This window comes from Tachypleus tridentatus, chromosome 7 (assembly GCF_004210375.1).
Source record: "Tachypleus tridentatus isolate NWPU-2018 chromosome 7, ASM421037v1, whole genome shotgun sequence".
NCBI classification, from domain to species: domain Eukaryota; kingdom Metazoa; phylum Arthropoda; class Merostomata; order Xiphosura; family Limulidae; genus Tachypleus; species Tachypleus tridentatus.
In genome coordinates, this window is record NC_134831.1 from 138,556,922 (window position 1) to 138,577,291 (window position 20,370).

A 20,370-nucleotide genomic window follows, 5' to 3' on the forward strand; every position below is an offset into this window, starting at 1 on the left:
TTTATTCTTACATAACTTCCCTCAAGGAATTTTATGAGATTTACCAAAATTTTCAAAACTCTAATAATTATATCGTATAAATTCTGTCGTGTCAGCTGATATGTTACTATTTTATAACTTTTCGTCGCGTTTTCTCTAGGTATTTGGCTCATGCAACTAGTATTTTTGAATAAATGAGAAAATTGGAAACACTTGAGAAAGCTGTTTATTTCCTTAGGTTTTATTGCTCATCCTAAGGGATATTTTGAATTTGAGGGTATGTCATACGAGAGACCACATCTATAACAGAGAAAAATTTGACGTAGAAACAGTAAGGATTTGACATTCACATCAGCACCATTGTTTGTTTGTTTTATGAATATCGAGCAAGGCTACACGACGGCTATCTACGCTAATTTGGTAGTGTAAGACTAGAGGGAAGACAGCTAGTAATCACCACCAACCTCCAACTGTCGGACTACACTTTTACCAACGAATAGCGGAATTGACAGTCACATTATAACGTTCCACAGCTGAAATGGTAGCATGTTTGGTCTGACTGGGATTTGAACCCACGACTCTCAGATTACGAGTCAAGCGTCATGATCACCTGGTCATGGTAAGCCACTGTACGACGGAAGCAAAATCATCTACTATTTCCCTTCAAATGCACTTCTATTACAAGTAATAAATTTACTCGTATCTGATTTCACATACAGGGTGAGCCAAAAGTAGGTGGACAGTAAACTTATTTATCACGACGACAATATTAATGAAAATCATCTACTATTTCCTTCAAATGCACTTCTATTACAAGTAATGTAATTTATAACTCAACATAGTATCAATTGCATTAATATAACACATAAACCTATTCCAACGAAGATGCCTAGTACAAATGGAAATTCGTTTACATGAGCTAGATATTAAAGATATACTGAAAATAATATCCAGTATTATAAGAAACACGAACACACAATCCAAAAGCATTTTCATTTTATTAATACCCAACATTTCGACTTCTTTCTTTCTCAATAGTTAAGTATTTACGGTTCTCGTATCAGTGTGAAACACTTTATAAGTAGTTACCCTTAAGAAGTATGGAAGCCGAATCACTGGATTTTGATATAAAAAAAACCTTGTTTCTGTAGTTTTGATTCGTATAATGATTTATCATGTATTTTTTGGTTTAAGCATTTAAACTCTAAGTTTATTCCATATGCGAGTCCAAAAGTACATTCGTCGAAACATATATCGACCAAACGATTAAAATTAGAGCAGCAACGTCTATAGATTTGTTTGTTTTGGAATTTCGCACAAAGCTACTCGAAAGCTATCTGTGCTAGCCGTCCCTAATTTAGCAGTGTAAGACTAGAGGGAAGGCAGCTAGTCATCACCACCCACCGCCAACTCTTGGGCTACTCTTTTACCAACGAAAAGTGGGATTGACCGTCACATTATAACGACCCCACGGCTGGGAGGGCGAGCATGTTTGGCGCGATTCGGGCGCGAACCCGCGACCCTCAGATTACGAAGCGCACGCCTTAACGCGCTAGGCCATGCCAGGCCACGTCTATAGAAGAATAATGATGATGAATGAAAGGACAAAAGTAAAGAAAAAACGTTGTGAGTGAATGACATGAGAAAGTAAAAAAAAAGGTAGAGACTTGTTAACCTGAAGATGACCTAAGAAGGTAGAAACGTTGTCCTCTACTTTATTTTAATAAAGGTTTTAATACCCGTGCCAGCCGTCTTGAGATACATTTTTACTTCAAGTGGGTTTCTCGTCATCACGAGATTCCTCATTTGAAAAATGAAAGTTATAGTTACAAAAAGAACCACGTGGCCCAAAACCTGCTGCAGTGAAGGCATATATATATCCTGGTCTATTTACCAAAACATACAAAAAAAATTAAGCTTCATGAAAGCTTACAAGTTAAACACAAGCTGTTAGCCACGTGTCGGAATCGGTAACTGTTTCCAAGAGAAAGGTAGCCACACAGTCTCAGTAATCGTAATCGACTACACAATTGTCAACTTCTTCGACACTTTTTTCCAATATGTCTTCCACGCTTCTCTTTCTTTAAACATGGTCTCTAAAGTTCAGTCTATGTAATATTAAATCTATAAATTGTTGGTCAAGATACATGGTCTGAGATGCGGTGTTGGACAATAAGACGTAATCGTAGACATCAGATCGAATTTCAATCGATAATGAAGTAAGTAGTTTCAAAGACATCAAGGAAACTAGGACACAATTCTTTACTAATTGTAGTTCTATATTTCTCTGTTATATCTTTTTTTTTCTATAGGTCTGAAATAAATAATTTGTATGCGATGATCTAATATAAATCGAGGTATCTAAAACTAAAATAAATTGCTAAGCAAACAAAATATAGTCAGGATAACAAAATCATACTGTAAGTGTTGGTCCTGTGTATCCAGTGATATAATTAATCATACTGTAAGTGTTGGTCCTGTGTATCCAGTGATATAATTAATCATACTGTAAGTGTTGGTCCTGTGTATTCAGTGATATAATTAATCATACTGTAAGTGTTGGTCCTGTGTATTCAGTGATATAATTAATCATACTGTAAGTGTTGGTCCTGTGTATTCAGTGATATAATTAATCATACTGTAAGTGTTGGTCCTGTGTATTCAGTGATATAATTATCGAACACTAAAATCTTATATTTCACTACCATTAAGAAACCATCTGTTCAGTGTTTTCTTTTCAATATTTTTATTATTAATTCTAGTGGTAGATTTGCTTACTGTAAATTAAAGGCAAGAAATAAAAACTGTTTTTTATATTATTTAAACAGCAGATTAATTGGTCTGTGTATATAGTTTTAAATACGCTGTTTGTAGTAATATATCAAAACACAGCAACAATTAGGATAAGAATTACTTGCACTACCAACTCATTTATCTGAATCGAAATCACTCATGAAGTCTTTTTATTATTCGGTTCCTTTGAGCATTTTCTGATAAAAAGTGTGTCAATATTTACATAGAGATGAATTCATAGTATGTAGATTCACGTAGTCATCTTGTATATTCACGTAAAATGGAAACTTTTTATTTTTATCTGTTACATATTACAAACACCTATTTTTGTCCACAGAATATGAGTGATAAGCTCTTTTATTTTCAACACAATCAACACACGAAAATTGTTCATGGCCTCAATGGCTATTTCCCGATAACTTTATATATTTGTAATAAATGTACAAAAGTTTCACAGAGACACCTTTCATAAACAATGCTTAATTCAAAAAATGTCAAAACTAAAATTACCTACACTGAACGCCATTACTATATTTGTTTAAACAATGAGATAAAAACAGATAAAGGTCACAACTCTTACAATCACAGCGTTTAGTTAAATAGCATTTAAATATATAATACATGGAATACAAAACTTACCAAGTAGTACTGTGGTCATAACCTTCAAATAAAGATTAGTATCATAGTAGTCCTTCCTTTTGATATTTAATTATTTTAATAGGTTTTAAGTCTCCTGAGAATAAGTTTACAATTCCAAACTTGATAACAATTGTCATTGACTAAATATGATATATAAGTTTAACAGTTAACTAGTGTACTCTCACATACGTAAATTTGCTGTCAAGAAGGGCTTAAAATCAACATTATATATATAGACATACAAACATCAGTTTCAACTTATTATAAATAAAATCAAGCCCAAACAAATTCATAAACGCTGCATCAATTGCAAGGGTTCCCATGGCACAGGCTATAATATGGGATATAAAACGTACCCTACGTTTTGGAGGTGACTTTGGAAGTAGAACCCACATTAAAAACATTTTAACGACTTCCATAGACTTAAAGCATTTTAGAATTCACCATTTTACATTCTGTTAATATAAATATATTAAAAATTGGTAATGAAGATACCAATAGACTTGAATGAGAGAATCTCTGTATTTTGAAATATAAAGACGGTGTATCCCCACCGCAGTGAGATTCCTACTTCAGGAGTCACCTCCAAAAGCTAGGTTACATTTTATATCACACATTATAGTTTATACCCTGGATATTCTTTCAATTAATGCAGAGTTTTTTTTGTTTTGTTTTTAAATTCGCGCAAAGCTACACAAGGGCTATCTGCGCTTGCCGTTCCTAATTTAGAAGTGTAAGACTAGAGAGAAGGCAGTTAGTCATCACCACCCACCGCCAACTCTTGAGTTACTCTTTTACCAACGAATAGTGAGATTGACTGTCACATTATAACGTCTCTACGACTGAAAAATCAAGCGTGTTTGGTGTGACGGGGATTTGAACCCGCGACCCTCAGATTACGAGTCGAGTGCCCTAACCATCTGACCATGCTGGGCCTTTTTATTTTTGTTTAGGCTTGTTTTGTTTATAACAAACTAACATTAATCAGAGGTTTGGATTTTTTGTCTTTAACACAGTCCTTTCCTTTGATTTTGTTTTATTTTATATAACTGTTCAGTATTAATATCAGTTTCAACATATAGTGTAAGATAATGTTTTTTAGTCCTAAGCATAAGTAACAAATTTCAACCTAATTTTGTATTTTATTATATTGAAATTCGTGAATATTTGTATTGTGATCAAAATAATTTAACTTTCTGAGCAAAGACGTGCACAAAATAAACAAAATAACTATCGTCACATTGATAACTTGTATAATGTAAACTGGAGCAGCTAATTTGTGACTCACTTTGCAGAATGAAAATATTTTCACGGCCGAAGTTCAAAAGTCTGTTTAAGTTTATACGTTGAATACGAAACCGAAACATCAAGCCAACTCTGGTACGAGTATTTTACAATTACGTGAGATTCGCTAGTTTGCTAAAAACATCTTAAGGAAGGATATTTTGATTTGTTACAAAATAAAACGTTTTTTTTTTTTTTTTGTCTAGAAGAAATGGCGGGAAAAATATTTCGTTCTTGGTGTTGCTTACAAAATTAACATACAATCATAAAAACTATTTTACAGTTATGTTATTCAATCTAATCTCCTTGATATGTATATGTACAGCAGGTTAATTAATACTTCCATTGTATATTATATAGTTATTATGCGTCGGTAAAGCAAAACGAGGACAACCGACTGACTAGTATTACTAGCCATTATTCTTATTGTTTTAACCTAATGTTAAAAGTTAAAAATCAATAATCAAGTGTTTCAAATACGATTTTATAATTTTGTTATTCTTCCCGGTTGTATCTTTAAAATATCTTAAACAGCTATCAAGCTGTCGTATTAAAATCTCCTGTTTCTTTCAATGGACTCATTTTACATAACAACTGCGATAACTCAAAGAAAGAGCAGAAATGGATTAGAATAATGAAAGCTATGTTGAGAGTCACGCAAATTTATCATGAATCATGACGAACTAAATACTAACTAGAAATTCTAAAAGTATGTGTTTGACACATCTTTTTCAGTCTTAAATTACAAAATTCACCTTAAAATAAACTTTACTACAATTTTTACCACTAGTTTTCTTACAGACACTAAAAGACGACACTTTACGCTGCATCAACCCCGTGAAATTTTATTTTGCGACACTGAAACTTAGGCTTATTTAAAGTTTTAACATAGACATGCCAACTCAGGCACTCATGAATACTGACTGTTTTTTTAGTTATGTTGCAATAAGTAGATACATAATTTTAATCGCTTAATTTTTATCACACATTTAGAGATTACCGTTAAAGTAAAATATCAGGAACACCAAAGAAACTGGTTATGACATCTGTCTTATTAATGAGTTCTGGAATTCTGTAACTAACGGTATGATGGTCTCAAATTTCATGTACTAAACACACTCGTCATATAAAAGTATCAAGAAAGACAGTAAGCCACAATATTTCAATCACTGCAAGTTTTTGAAACGTAGTATAGAGTGGAAGTGACGTTTTGGATTTCATATTCACCAACAAAAACGCACAAATGAAGTTAGATGAGGGAATTGCTGGGGTTACAGATTTTAGATTATCTCACCCAAATTTTAGCACATTCGTTCAAGGCCACCCTCTTCATGGCTGAGAAAGTTGAAGTTTCCCTGTTTGATAAAATGTTCATCACTTTCAAAATCTTTAAATTAAAACACATATTGTATAATTCCAATACAAATATTTTTGGAACAATTATGTAAATACAATATATTATGTTTAAAACACTTACGTTATACTTAACATTTGTAATATGAACCACTTCTGTAATCTAATCTTGTCCTATACATAGATTTGTCGTGGGTATAGTTTCTGCTACGTCAATTTTGTTCCTTCTATAACGTTAATTCACGTGAACCGTTTGTGTTGTGTAGTTTTTGTCCTGTATGAACTGTGATAGTCACGTAAGTTTTGTCATTTATATAAATACGAATCGTTTCTGTCACGCAATTTTCTCCTTTGTCTTTTAACATTTATAACATGGTTCATTCCTGTTACATTTTTTGTCTTTTATAGTTTTTTTTTAACATAAAATATTTCTGTTAATTCGTTTCGATGAATATAATATTCCTAATGTCACTTACTTCCGTCATGTACTCTTTGTTGAGTACAGCACTCATAGGATGAGCTGTTTCTGAAACTTGATAGTTTATTGTTTGAATCTGCATAATAAGAAAATAAGCCTGGGTTATAGAATTTGAAATTAGGGAAAAAGAGAGAAATAAAGGTAAAACAATGTATCAGAATCAGCTAAGTAGCATGTCATACTGATAACTTATAAACATTTTTGTTTATAGTTGGTATACTTCATACCAGAACCCAAACGTGAAATTATTGAACGTTTTAAATAAAATTTGTAGCCTAATAACTTTGACGAAGATGGCACTTTACATTATATGTTTCTGATTTTCACATTCTTCTTAATAATACATTAAAATCTAAGTAATAAAAAATTGTAATAATATCGTTTCACGCTGAAACTTTGTACAATGGACGGCAACTGCCTGTTGTGGAGATACAGTTGTCGACGTTTCGAAAGTCTTCCGCCTTTCGTCTTCAAGTCAGTGTGTGTGTAGGTGTTGTCGTTTCACATCTATCTCAGCTTCTGTAAGTCATTGCTTAAGAATATTTTACTCAATCACAGCAACTGAAATTTGTAATGGTCTAAGAGAAAAGTGAGAACAGAATAGAACAAATGTTTGCAGTCCAAGGTCGGTGTTTCTTCGTACTTATTAAGCATAAGAAGCTGTCTCATCTCAGTTTGGTGAATACATGAAAACAACATACATTTATCTTAACATGGTGTCCTTATTAGACTGAGAGGACATTAGGACTTAAGTAGAAGAATGTTACGGTTATCGTCAATTCGATATGAAGAGGTACATCGTGATGTTTTAATAACGCTTGGAAAAATATTTCACAAAATCTGTTTCAGTCGAATAACAAATTTAAAATCTTACGTGTGTTCCACCAAAGAGAAGAGTCCGGTTTATTTCGCTAGATGGCGATCCAGGCTGCTCCACATCTGGACTAGATGATACAAAGGAGCTGTGATGAGGTGTAGTGGGAGTGGTCAGGGGTCGTGCTGTTGACATGGCAGGAGATGTAACGACGCCAAAACTAGATCTTCGTCCTGTGATAGACAGCGCCCTCTTACGAGGTTTCCTTAATATTCCATCACAGTCTTCATCCTAAGAAAATATTGTTAAACGTTACTGCGATAATTAGATAATATTATTTAGCTTTATTTGTAGCTGATCATAAAGAGAAACACTTGTTTCTAATATTTCGATTACCCTTAGTGGACATAGCAGATATCCTGAAGTTGCTTTGCTGTAAGAAAAACGCACACACACACTTCTAATATTGAAACAAAAAATATATAGCCTAAGTCTAACTTGATTTGGTTTCTCAGGTATTTTTCACTAGTTTGATTTCAGTACGATTGAGGGATAGAAAACTAAATGAAACAAAAACATCGTGTTTATTTAAAGTAGGGAAATTGCGAAACTACAGAAATATTGTAAAGAAAGAGACTAGTAAAAAAACAAAAAGCTTACATTTTTTTTTCTTTCATCTTAAATTCAAGAATGGATCTCATTTGACGAAAGGAATTTATTTGGTTATTCAGAAATAAACAAATAAAAGTTTAATATTAGGTTTGCGATACTATTTTTTGTAGTTCACAACTAGTATGAACAGACCTCTACCATCAAAACTCGACCGTCCGCCAAAGATTTTCTTCTTCTCAGCTCCGTCAATAACTCCGAAAACTCCTCCTTCAGTTCCTCTACCCTCCGACTCAGAGCAGCATGAGAAGCTGTCAGCTGTCTAAATTCTGATGAAGAATGATCTGAATTTGAGGTTTTTTCCATTCTAACTGTGATCTCTCTAAGCTCATCTTGTACGTCGAGTAGTTTTTGTTGAATCTAGCATAAAAAACACATTAGATCGATAAAAAACAACCGTAGTGGCAATAAGTATGGGGTTTCTCAACAGTAATAAAAGGAAACTCTAATAACCCCAAAAATTCGTTACAGAAGCTTATCATGAGTTTATATTTGTTTGCGAATACTCACAAATCACAAAAGTACATGTACATAGTTCTCCATTATTTTGTTCTGATCAACAGAGGGAAGACAGCTAGTCAAGGACACCCACTGCCAATGCTTGGAATACTCTTGTCTGATTGAGCAGTGGGTCTTGTCCGTCACTACCTATGACCTCAAAATATAGAGCGCGTCTTTATGAAAACGAAAAGCGAGACATCAACCCTCGGTTTTAACAGTACGGGCACGCTAAAATTGGTCACGCCCAGCCATGAATTAGAAATAAGTAAAATGTGGAACACATTTAACCACATTGATCTTATAAAAGAAAAAATCAATAGATTCAATTATACTCGAAAGCAAGTTTGGACATGTCAAACAAAGTTATCTTCATATAAAAATTATCGACGGATTTCCAAATTCTAAGCAACAATTTCAATAAATAACACACACTTCGCTTGCCATCAGACCACTACCTAGTCTGGAAAATCAAACGGCTAAATTAAAAAGACAAAATGAAAAATCCTGTACATGTGAAAATAAAAGTTATAGTTAAACACTTACAACATTAATCTTAAATAGTCCAACATACATGCAATTCCAACACGGCCAATTCTGGTACCACAGAAATCGTGAAATACACAGAAGGCCCGGTATGGCTAGGTGGTCAAGGCACTCAACTCGTAATCCGAGACTCGCGGGTTCGAATCCTCGTCGCACCAAAAATGCTTGCCCTTTCAGCCGTGGAAACGCTATAATGTGACGGTTAATCCCATAGTTGTTAAAAGAGTAGCCCAAGAATTGGCTGTGAGTGTTGATGACTACTTGTCTTCCCTTTAGTCTTACACTGCAAAATTAGGGATGGGTAGCGAAGATAGCCCTCGTGTACATTTTTTTTGCGCGAAATTCGAAAACTAACAAGCAAATACACAGAAAAATCGAAAATTGTCTACATCACTGCTTTGGACCTGAAAGAAGGCACCTTTGTACCAAAGTCTATGTAAATTGGTTGGCATACATATGAATAGTTCAAGTGAATCCCAAACTGTACTTCCCTCACTGAAAAATTGAACATAAGACAAAAATTCCAAAATTGTCTGTATCTCTGTTTAGGAACTGTAAAGAGTATCTTGTTGTACTAAATTCTATATAAAAAAGAAATAAGGTTAAGTAACTGATCAGAACACCTAAAATTTGGGTTTGTTTAACCTTTTGACCCCATTAATATGACCAAAAGTCTGCATATCTCAAATTTTTTATCATATTTATGGGATCTGTAAAAAAGTATCTTTGTATCAAAATTCTTGTAAATTTGTCGAAATAAAGCTAAATAATTGTGAAAAACCTCTTCAAGTTGTGCTTTTTGTGGCATTTTGACCCTCATATGATTACTACAGATGGACACGTTTACTTTTTTGGGGTGTGGAAACCTGGAAAAAAGTATCTTTGTACTAAATCTCATATACAACTGAGTAATTAATCAAACTCTCAAAATTATCCTTCTAAAAAGACTCAAAATTGGTAAATACAATTGGTTCTTTGGTGTTAATACGTTAATCCCTAGGGATGAACATATTATACGTTTTAGTGTTTAAAGAGAAATAAATTATATGCGTCACTCTATGAAAATAGACGGACTGAAAAGCCTGGAATCATAGATACTACACGGATGTTTACAGAATGGATTCCTTGTAATTTGAAAAAAAGTTTGAGTTCATACTTGACAGAAGAATTAACTCGACCATCTAATAATTCTACATCACCGAAGTCAGTCACCACAAGTTGTAAGTCACCAATTGTTCCAGACTTTTTGGATACCCTGTACTATACTTCAGTTATAGAAAAATAGAAAACATTCCATAAAAACATATTGTCTTGTGATAACTAAGAAACAAAAGATCTATCCAAAATAAAGTGCTTTTTGTCACTTCTTTAAATGTAAATTGATCCAAGTTTGTTTTTGTAAGGATACATTTAACTTTTTAGCCCTACACCTATGCATACATGGACGTAAGTGTATATAAACTTGAGGCTACTTAATATGTAACCTGATGTTTTACAGAAATATTTACAAAGAAAACACGAAGCAGGTACGGTACAACGTACCCATAAATAATGTTTTATTTTAATTCTACCAACCTCCTGTAGAGAGGGCTTCAGTATTTCTTCCTTTCTTCTCTCAGCTGTGAAACTAGTGCGTCGTCTGTGTTCTCCTGGTATGCGTCTTTTGGATAAAAGCCGTGAGAGATGATTAATCTATAATTAGAAAGGAGGAAGCAGTTACGTTTCATGGCTTTGTTGAGATTACATTTATAGGAGTAGTTTGTTTTCACCAAAAACTTATTTCTATATAATAAAAGTCAAACTGTTACAACAGAGATCAGTAAGTTCTCTTTCACGTGAAGTAATTTAAAACGTAAAATACAGGAATGTTTAAACATATTTGTTACTTCGATTTTCTTAGCGATATAAACGGTGATGTCATATTTAATTTGCAGAGCAAGTCACTCGATTGAGACAAAGTAATGCAATACTACACAGCAGCCTGTAATTGATTGCTAATGGGGAATGACATGAGAATTTTTTGTGGTCGATGGTCAATGCAAAAATACGCCGAGTTCACGTTGTTCAAGGTAACATTGTGGTTAGTTTTAAACAATCATCTGTGAATAAAAGTCTGGAAAAAATAAGGAAAAATACGAATTATACCTCAACACCAAACTCTTTAACAAGCACTTTAGGGTCTGGAATAACCACTTTATCAGCAGCTACTGTTAGGTTAATAGATCCTGCGTATGAAAACACGGAAATGGAGACAGGGACGTCAGCTCTAGAATTCATCCAGAACATGAGTTTTTTTAACCGATGAGATCCCAGTAACACTGTTTCTTCTGGTCCTGGAAGATTACTGTAGATTAGTGTGGCTTTTCTAAGTATAACCCGAACAAACCAGCTTGCAAGCGCCTGAGGAAGAATATTAAATAGGTAATGTACAGCACCGTACATTACCACAGAGTCTGCAGAAGTTTTCAAATCTTCCATCAGATGGCGCACCTCCCACAGTCTAGGTATAGCGCCCTCCGTGTTGGTAGGTAAACGAGTATTCACAATAGCATATCGGTTACCCATTTCTGGAACAGACTCAACCGTCGGGGGTTCAAATCGTAAGTCAATTGGGATGTTTATCTGAAAAAAATAATACAAAGCTGGTTTCAATTTTTTTTCTTATGAATGTCGTATCAAAATACATTGGTGATTTGGGGTAAGTCAACTCAAAATACATTGGTGATTTGGGGTAAGTCAACTCAAAATACATTGGTGATTTGGGGTAAGTCAACTCAAAATACACTCGTTCTCATTATCTAAAAGCCCCCAACACAACATACATCAATAACAATATGCATTATTTCTAATTATACGACTAATAAACATTTCTTTTTAAAATATGCAAGATCCCAATTTCAAAACGTAAAAAAAAATGTTTAAAAATGTTAATGTTTTGTATTTCATTATGAGACAATTCATTACAATATTTAATTATGGTTTTATTATCGTTTCACACAAGTGCAGAGAAAACAAAGAAAATATAACAATGAGTCTGTTCTGTAACTCAATAATATCAACCAAGAATACCGTAAAACACACGTTTTTGAGTTCTTTCTAACTCACTATATAATAATCTGCATTAATATAAGTGTGTGAATACTATTATGGCTTTCTTCCTAATTTATTATTCGCGATTATATAACAGACCAACCGCTTAATGATTATATTACATGTTTCTTTCCCGTTCACTACCGTGCAACTAAACAAAGGAATTTAACATCATCTAATTTTTTTCAACCTCAATCCATCATATCGCCAGCAACCCGGAACGTATTTAACATAACTGATAACAAAAACTGTTTGAATTTATGTTATGCAAAAAAAACACACCAAAAAACTATCGTAATTTTCTTTAACATCTATTAGCCCATTTTCATGTTCATTTCAAAAATAATTTTTCAGTTCTGCAATTTATCTGTTGGGTAGTTTTAGTCCTAACAGTGGGTTAACATTTGATGAGCATCAATTTTCTTCTTAGTTTTCGAAACAAAACCTTGTTTAATGTAGATTATCAAAAATGTCTCTGTTATTATTTGTAAGGTCTAGGTCTAATTAAGGCCTACACTATTAATTAGAATCATCAAATCTTCACAGGTCAAAGGCACTATTATTTATACAGTGGAGCGCCATTAAGCCGCGGACCAGTAAACCGCGAAATCGCTTAAGCCGCTGTAGCAAGTCTTGTGAGCGAGGATTATCGCGGCTCACTGCTAATTTAAGAACGTGTAAAAACGCGGCTTACGAATTTAATTCTGGCTTTATAACTTCAAGGGGATATTTAAAAGAATTTGCTTTAATTTGGGAAATAAATAAAATATATTACAATAGAAATCGACCGTTAATCTACCTTATCCGCTCTCTATGTCAGCTTTATGGAGGTCGCCATTGTTACCAAATCACACCTCTCCATACATCAAAGTTAATCCGCGGTAAATCCGTGAAAAAAGTGATCAATAATTAAAGTATTATTTTTAATTCGATAATCCGATATAATGATCTCACAATGGTCCGGATGAGGCTCCTCGGCGGAGCTGTTAACGACTTCGGCTTTTCAGTCAGAAAGGTTTAAGCTGCGGACCACTTAAGCCGCGGTTAAACAGATTGATCCCCTAAATACCGCGGCTTAACGGCGCTCCACTGTACTTCAAAGTGTTAAAGCGTTTGACACAGACCTTTTAACAAAAGTGTCAAATTAAAAAACAAATAAAAGAATTAAGATAAAAGTTTTAATGGAAGAACAACATTGAGATAATTTGTGTAGAAAAATCTACAATAAAGTTTATTTTGAATAGCGGAATTTTCAAAATTTATACAAAATATAATAAATATGTTTTTTCTACATTTGTGTAATATTAACTAACAAATGACTCGCAGGCATTTGGAGAAAAGAAATTGCAAAATTTCTTACGGAAATTAAAGCACATAAAACTCTACACACTTACTTGTATGACAGCTCCAAAGCCTAAAGTACAAACAACTTATATAACATAATGTTTTGGGACAACATGGAACCTATTGGTCCATTCTAGGTTGCTCTATACTTTAAACTAAATTAACTTAAAAATAGCAATTAAAGCTAGCTCTTATCGTTCATATACTTAACAAGGGTTTCTGAAACTCACTTGAACTTATTTGCTCTACAAATTTCAAAGGCCAACTACCCTGTTAGAAAAATAAAACTGTCTTAGCTGAAGATGACTCTTATCCTACTAATATATATATATATACTTCCTTAGTCATAGTAATCTCACTGTTAAATATAAAAACACGATGATGCATCAACGCTATTAATTTATTTTACAATCTCCTCCCTTTTATACTCTCGTTCCTAAGACATGTCCCCAGCAACGGTCAGTTGCAAACTCTCTCTTTGTTAATCTCAAAATGATCCAAGAAGGTCGTAAAGTTGTTCTCTGTATTATTAATATGTGTTAATACCCATACCAGCCGTTCTGAGAAACATTTTTACTTCAAGTGGATTTCTCGTCATCACGATTTTGAGTTGTATCAACTTCATACGTTGACCCGTAACATTTTAACTTCGTCCCCTGGCCCAGCATGGCCAGATGGTTAGGGCACTCGATTCGTAATCTGAGGGTTGCTGTTTGAATCCCTGTCACACCAAACATACTCGTTCGTTTAGCTGTGGAGGCGTTACTACGTGATGGTCAATTTCATTATTCATTGGTAAAAGAGTAGCCCAAGAGTTGGCCTGGGTGGTGATGACTAGCTGCCTTCTCTCTAGTTTTATACTGCCAAATTAGGGAAGACTAACGCAGATAGATTTCATGTAGCTTTGCGCAAAATTCAAACAACAAACAAAACAACTTTCGACCCTTTTGATAAGATATGGCGTTTCGTACATATTTTCAGTGTAATGCAACAAAAACACTTTTACAGGGTGGATCATGATACTAATAATAGGTAAATATTAAAACGTACTCACATATGCAATGCTTCAAATTAACAAAACAATATGCAAATAAAAGATCTAATCAAAGACGAACTCAATGGGCATAAGATTTTAACTACGGATTATGTAATAAAAAACGCCGTGAAAGTTGTGTAGATGAACGTTATTAATGATCTGTTCTTTCAGGTAGTAATATTAATATTTTTCAGACATAATTCTGTATTAATTAGTAGAGCTGATCATTCGATAAAGTACCAAATGTACCAAATACCATTTTCAATTTTTTTTAAAACGTTAGCAATACTAATTCTTTTCAAATCCTGCACCAAGTTATCTCAAGGTAGGACTGCATTAAAAACATCATATCTAAACCTCTGACTAATTACATTACTTTGTTGTAACTTAAAAAAAACAAGCTGAAACAAAAAATGCTTCACTAATTGAAAAAAAAAAATCCCAGGGTACAAGCTATAATGTGGGATTATAAAATGTACCCTAGGTTTTGGAGGTGACTGCGGAAGTAGTACCAACATTACGGGTGGGGATACACCATCTATCAGTCTCAACCTCCATTTACCAGTCTCACATAAGAAACAAAAGAGCAGCAATAGATATAGATATAGAAATTAGGAGAGCAAGATGTGGATGCTCAAGCCCACAACGCCCAACATCTATATTACCTTTCACTGCCTGCAGACAATTGTGGGAAGATGACTGCTCTCCAAAATAAAGAATAAAAAGTAATTGAAATAAAAATAATAATAAGAAAATTGAACTATATTACATTTTATCCACCTATATGGTTTCTGGAAAGTTAATTATATGTACTTAAAAAATAAAAATAAAATTATCCCATATAAAATCAAAGAAATACCATATAGATTTATTGTTTCATCAGTTAAAAATAAGATTCAAGAACTGGAAGAAAAATATGTTAAAGTTCCTGACTGTAACATTGGTATCATTTGTAAAATGTTTTATGCATTAATTATGATAAAATAAATCAATAGGACACAAACATTTAAGTTTGTTAATTCATCTAAAGATACAGTAATCAATAATTTCATTGAAAATTATAATAAGCTTTATTCTAAACAAAATTCATATGTAGATTTGCCGTTTCTTTATGTTATTCCAAAACTACATAAATCTCCAATCAAACTTAGATTTATTTCTAATTCTATATCAACAATTATCAAACAGCCGACTATATTATTAAATAAATTACTCAATATTTTACATGATAAAATTAAAGGTGTAATTGTTAATAATAAAAAACATAATTCTTGGATAATAGAAAATAATCAACATATTTCAAAATATCTAAAAAATTGTGTAGAAATAAATAATATTCAAACACTATTTTGCCACATAATACATCACAATTGCATTAAAATATTTAATTTTTGTTTAAATTCATTAATAAAATAGTTCTATTATTCTTTTATAGAACTAGAAGAAAGAAAATTTAGCTCCAAAAACGTAAAAGATATACTAAGTTTTTATATTTACAATAATTATATGTTTTCAATAAACAGGTTTCTTTTTTTTAATGTAATAGGGGTTCCAATGAGAACTAACTATTCTACTTGTATAGTAAATTTATGTCTTTACTATTTTGAGAAAAGTTTTATTGAAAACTACACAAATCCAGGTATTTTTACCTAAACATACAGATACATTACATGGCCAAAAGTATGTAGACATCCCTTCTAGTTAGTGGATTCGGCTATTTCAGCCACACCCATTTCTAACAGGTACATAAAATCAAGCATACAGTTATGCAATCACCATAGACAAACATTAGCAGTAGAATGGGCCGTACTGAAGAGCTCAGTGACTTTCAATGTGGCACTGTTATAGGATGCGATCTTTCCAACAAGTGAATTCGTCAAATTTCTGCCTTGATAGAGCTACCCGGTCAACAGTAAGTGCTGTTATTGTAAAGTGGAAACATCTAGGAGAAACAAAAGCTCAGCCACGAAGCGGTAGACCACACAAACTCAAAGAACGGGACTGCCCAGTGCTGAAGCGCGTAGCGCGTAAAAAACGTCTGTCTACAGTAGCAACACTCACTATCGAGCTCCAAACTCCCTCTGGAAGCAACATCAGTCCAATAACTGTTTGTCAGGAGCTTCATGAAATGGGTTTGTTTTTTTGGCCGAGCAGCCGCACACAAGCCTAAGGTCATCATACACAATGCCAAGCGTTGGCTGGAGTGGTGTAAAGCACACCGACATTGGACTATGGAGCAGTGGAAAAGCATTATCTGGAGTGATGAATTACGCTTTATAATCTGGCAGTCTGACGAACGATCCTGGGTTTAGCGGATACCAGGAGAATGCGTAGTGCAAACTGTAAAGTTTCGTGGAAGAGGAATAATGGTCTGGGGCTGTTTTTCATGGTTTGGGCTAGACTCTTTAGTTCCAGTGAAGGGAAATCTTAATGCTACAGCATACAATGATATTCTAGAGAATTGTGTGCTTCCAACTTTATGGCAGCCGTTTAGGGAAGGCCTTTTATTTAACATGACAATGCCTCCCGTGCCCAAAGCGAAGTCCATAAAGACATGGTTTGCCCAAGTTGGTGTGGAAGAACTTGACTGGCCTTCACAGAGCCCTAACCTTAACTCCTTCAAACACCTTTAGGATGAATTGGAACGCCAACTGTGAGCCAGGCCTTCTCGCCCGACATCAGTGCCCGACCTCACTATTGCCCTTGTGGTTGAATAGGAGCAAATCCCCGCAGACATGTTCCAAAATCTAATGAAAAGCCTTCCCAGAAGTGGAGGATGTTATAGCAGTTAAGGGAAGACCAACTCCATATTAATGGCCTTTGTTTTGAAATGATATGTTCAACAAGCACATATGGGTGTGATGGTCGGGTGTCCACATACTTTTGGCCATCTAGTGTATATAGATAATTTTAATTAGTGTAAATAATCCTGAAATAAATGATGTTATTAACACTGTTTATCCAGCAGAATTAGAAATTGGAAATACTTCAATATCTAATACAGAAGTACATTATTGAGATTTAGAAATTAGAATAAATAATTATGATATCAATGCAAATATTTCTGAAAAAAAGAAAATATTTTGTCTTTCCAATTTATGGTTTATCCTCTTTTAACAGTACTGTACCATACTTTTCTGTTTGTTTTTGAAATTCGCACAAAGCTACTCTAGGGTTATCTGTGCTACCTGTCCCTAATTTTGCAGTGTAAGACTAGAGGAAAGGTAGCTAGTCATCACCACCCACCGCCACCTCTTGGGTTACTCTTTTACCAACGAATAGTAGAATTGACCATAATCCCACTGGGGGGGGCGAACATGTTTGGTGCGACCGGGATTCGAACCAGCGACCCTCGTATTACGAGTCGAACGCCTTAACACGTTTAGCCATGCCGGGCAACCCTTCTGTTATAAGCATTATAACTTAGCAATTATTTAGATATCGTAGAATTCGTAATAAGTTATAATATTTTACCAGTAATGTTGAAAGACTGATACAAAAATCAGTAGTTAATGAACTTAATAAAGAAACTTTAAATAAAATTATTAAACTATTCTGTAATAAATATAAAAGGTGTATTAAATAAATATAAAGAAATAAAAATTAAAGAAATTTTACTAAAATTTCTAATAACTATTTCTAATTATGATACAGTTAATTTAACAGATTGACATTACTTTATGCGGATGTACACCTACCGCATATAAAAGCTTTTTTAGAGCATGATAGTTAGAGTAGACTTAATGGGTGGTGGTTGGGAAGATGACTTCATACTTGTATTATTCGTTTACTTGGCTACAAATTAGTGCCTTTCTACCATAATGGGGGCTGGATTGTTAATTTCAAGAGGTAAGTTTATTTAAATTATTTACCCCCAAATAGCAGTACCTTATGTGTCTTATTCTTATTTTCAATTAATTTTTCTTCTTCTTTGTTTCGGAGAGCAGTCACATTCCCCAACTTTCTGCAGGCAGTGAAAAGATGACATAGATGTGGGACGTTGTAGGTTTGAGCTCCCACATCTCGCTTTCCTAATTTCTATTTCTATATCTATTGCTTCTCCTTTATTGCTTATGTGAGACTGGAGAATGGATATTAATACTGATAGATGGTGTATCCCCACCACAATGTGGGTCTTACTTCTGCAGTCACCTCCAAAACTAAAGGTTCATTTTATAATCTCACATTATAGCTTATACCTTGGGATCTTTTTAATTAGTGCAGCATTTTTGGTTTAATTTGTTTTTATTTCGGCTTATTCATTTAAGTTATGGCAAACTAATATATATATATATATATATATATATATTAGTTATTAATCCAATATTCAAGCAAAAGTCCCCTTCTAGGACAGTGGTAAGTCTTCGGATTTACAACACTAAAAGCAGGGGTTCGATTTCCCTTGGTTGACATCAGCAGATAGCCCGATGTAGCCTCACAATAAGAAAACACACATAATGAAAAAATAAAAAATATATTTTCTAAACAATACCCTTAATTAACATCACGGGAAAAATTCTAAATCAAAACAATTCTTCGGGAGACACTAAAAAAAGTATATTTGTAGGTTGTATTGAATTGAAGATATTTGTTCTCATACAAATACTTACAACCAAAGTGTTATATATTTGTATAAATACACACCAGATACAAAAATCACTTAGGGCTCAATGTCTCAGTATATCAAGCAAAACAATTGAAAGAAAAGCTATTTTATTTTACCGAGATTCAATTTATGGGGGAGTTTACCTCTGTAAATACAGAAACGAGAGGTTTTTGTTGGTACAAAGGCATTACTCGGATACTTCTAACATTTTCTACATCATCCAGGGAATTGTTTACTTTTTATGAAAACAAATATATGCATATATACATTTTGCTGCATAACCGTAAGTTTCTCAGTGTTTATGCCTTCATAAACTTAAAATTTATAATTTCCTTGAGAATTTTCATGTACCTTATTAAAATTCGTGGAAACAAGTTTTAATTATCTTAAAAAAAAAGAAACTCAAATCTCATTTGAATTATCTTATCAAAAAAGAATGCTGGTATTGAAGGAATTTACACTCAAACTCTAGCCCCCAACGACTTAGCACTTATAGCACTAAAAACCTTGGTTTTGATTTTCGATACCCATAGTGGGCACAGCAAAAATAGCCAATTGTGTAGCTTTACCCAAGGTAAACGAACACAATACTAGTTAATTTTAAGCATTAAAAGTCTGTAGTTTGTGTTTACATAAATAATTCATATTTAAAATGCATTTATGTTCAGCAACTTTTTAGTAACAACAAAGTTAAAGTTGACTGACAAGCTTCTATTAAAACAATTGTTTGATTAAAAGAACCATGGGAACGACATATTCTCAGGTAAGCCTGGAACCGAAAGATAAGCACAAAATCCACACTTGGTTTGGAGAGAGTGAATACCTGAAACTCAATCAAAAGAAATGAGCACTAAACGCAGTGGTTTAAAAATAACAGCAAACCTTCGTACAAAATAACGTCACATGAAATCAAGTCAAGACCTATACTTTCTGGTTATGATATTTAAGAAACATGAACTCCCTTACTGCCCTCACCCTCGACTCAAAAACATCTTTACATTTTTGTGTACGTTTTATTTATTTATTTCATTCTTTTAAGTAAGACTCTCGACGCAATTACTTGAAGATACTGCAGAAAAAATAATATAAAACGAATAATATTTAGTTTAAAATTCGCTGCATTGAGTGCAGTAAATGGATAAAATATTTTAAAAACAAACGTTGATTTTTTTTCCACTTACAAGTGTGGATAATGTATGTATTCAATTCCTATTACATATGTGTTCCTCTTGAGAAACGGC

General features: G+C 33.5%; 1 protein-coding gene across 1 annotated transcript in view; it reads right to left on the bottom strand.

The window, feature by feature from the left end:
- Nucleotides 1-3,042: 3,042 nt before the first annotated feature.
- LOC143256711 (uncharacterized) overlaps nucleotides 3,043-20,370 on the bottom strand; it is a 91,456-nt gene continuing 74,128 nt past the window's right edge. Inside the window, 5 exon segments of the mRNA XM_076514315.1 lie at nucleotides 3,043-6,050; nucleotides 7,401-7,631; nucleotides 8,145-8,369; nucleotides 10,629-10,745; nucleotides 11,199-11,675. Coding sequence (XP_076370430.1) covers nucleotides 5,997-6,050; nucleotides 7,401-7,631; nucleotides 8,145-8,369; nucleotides 10,629-10,745; nucleotides 11,199-11,675 — 1,104 coding nt within the window. The 3' untranslated portion in view covers nucleotides 3,043-5,996.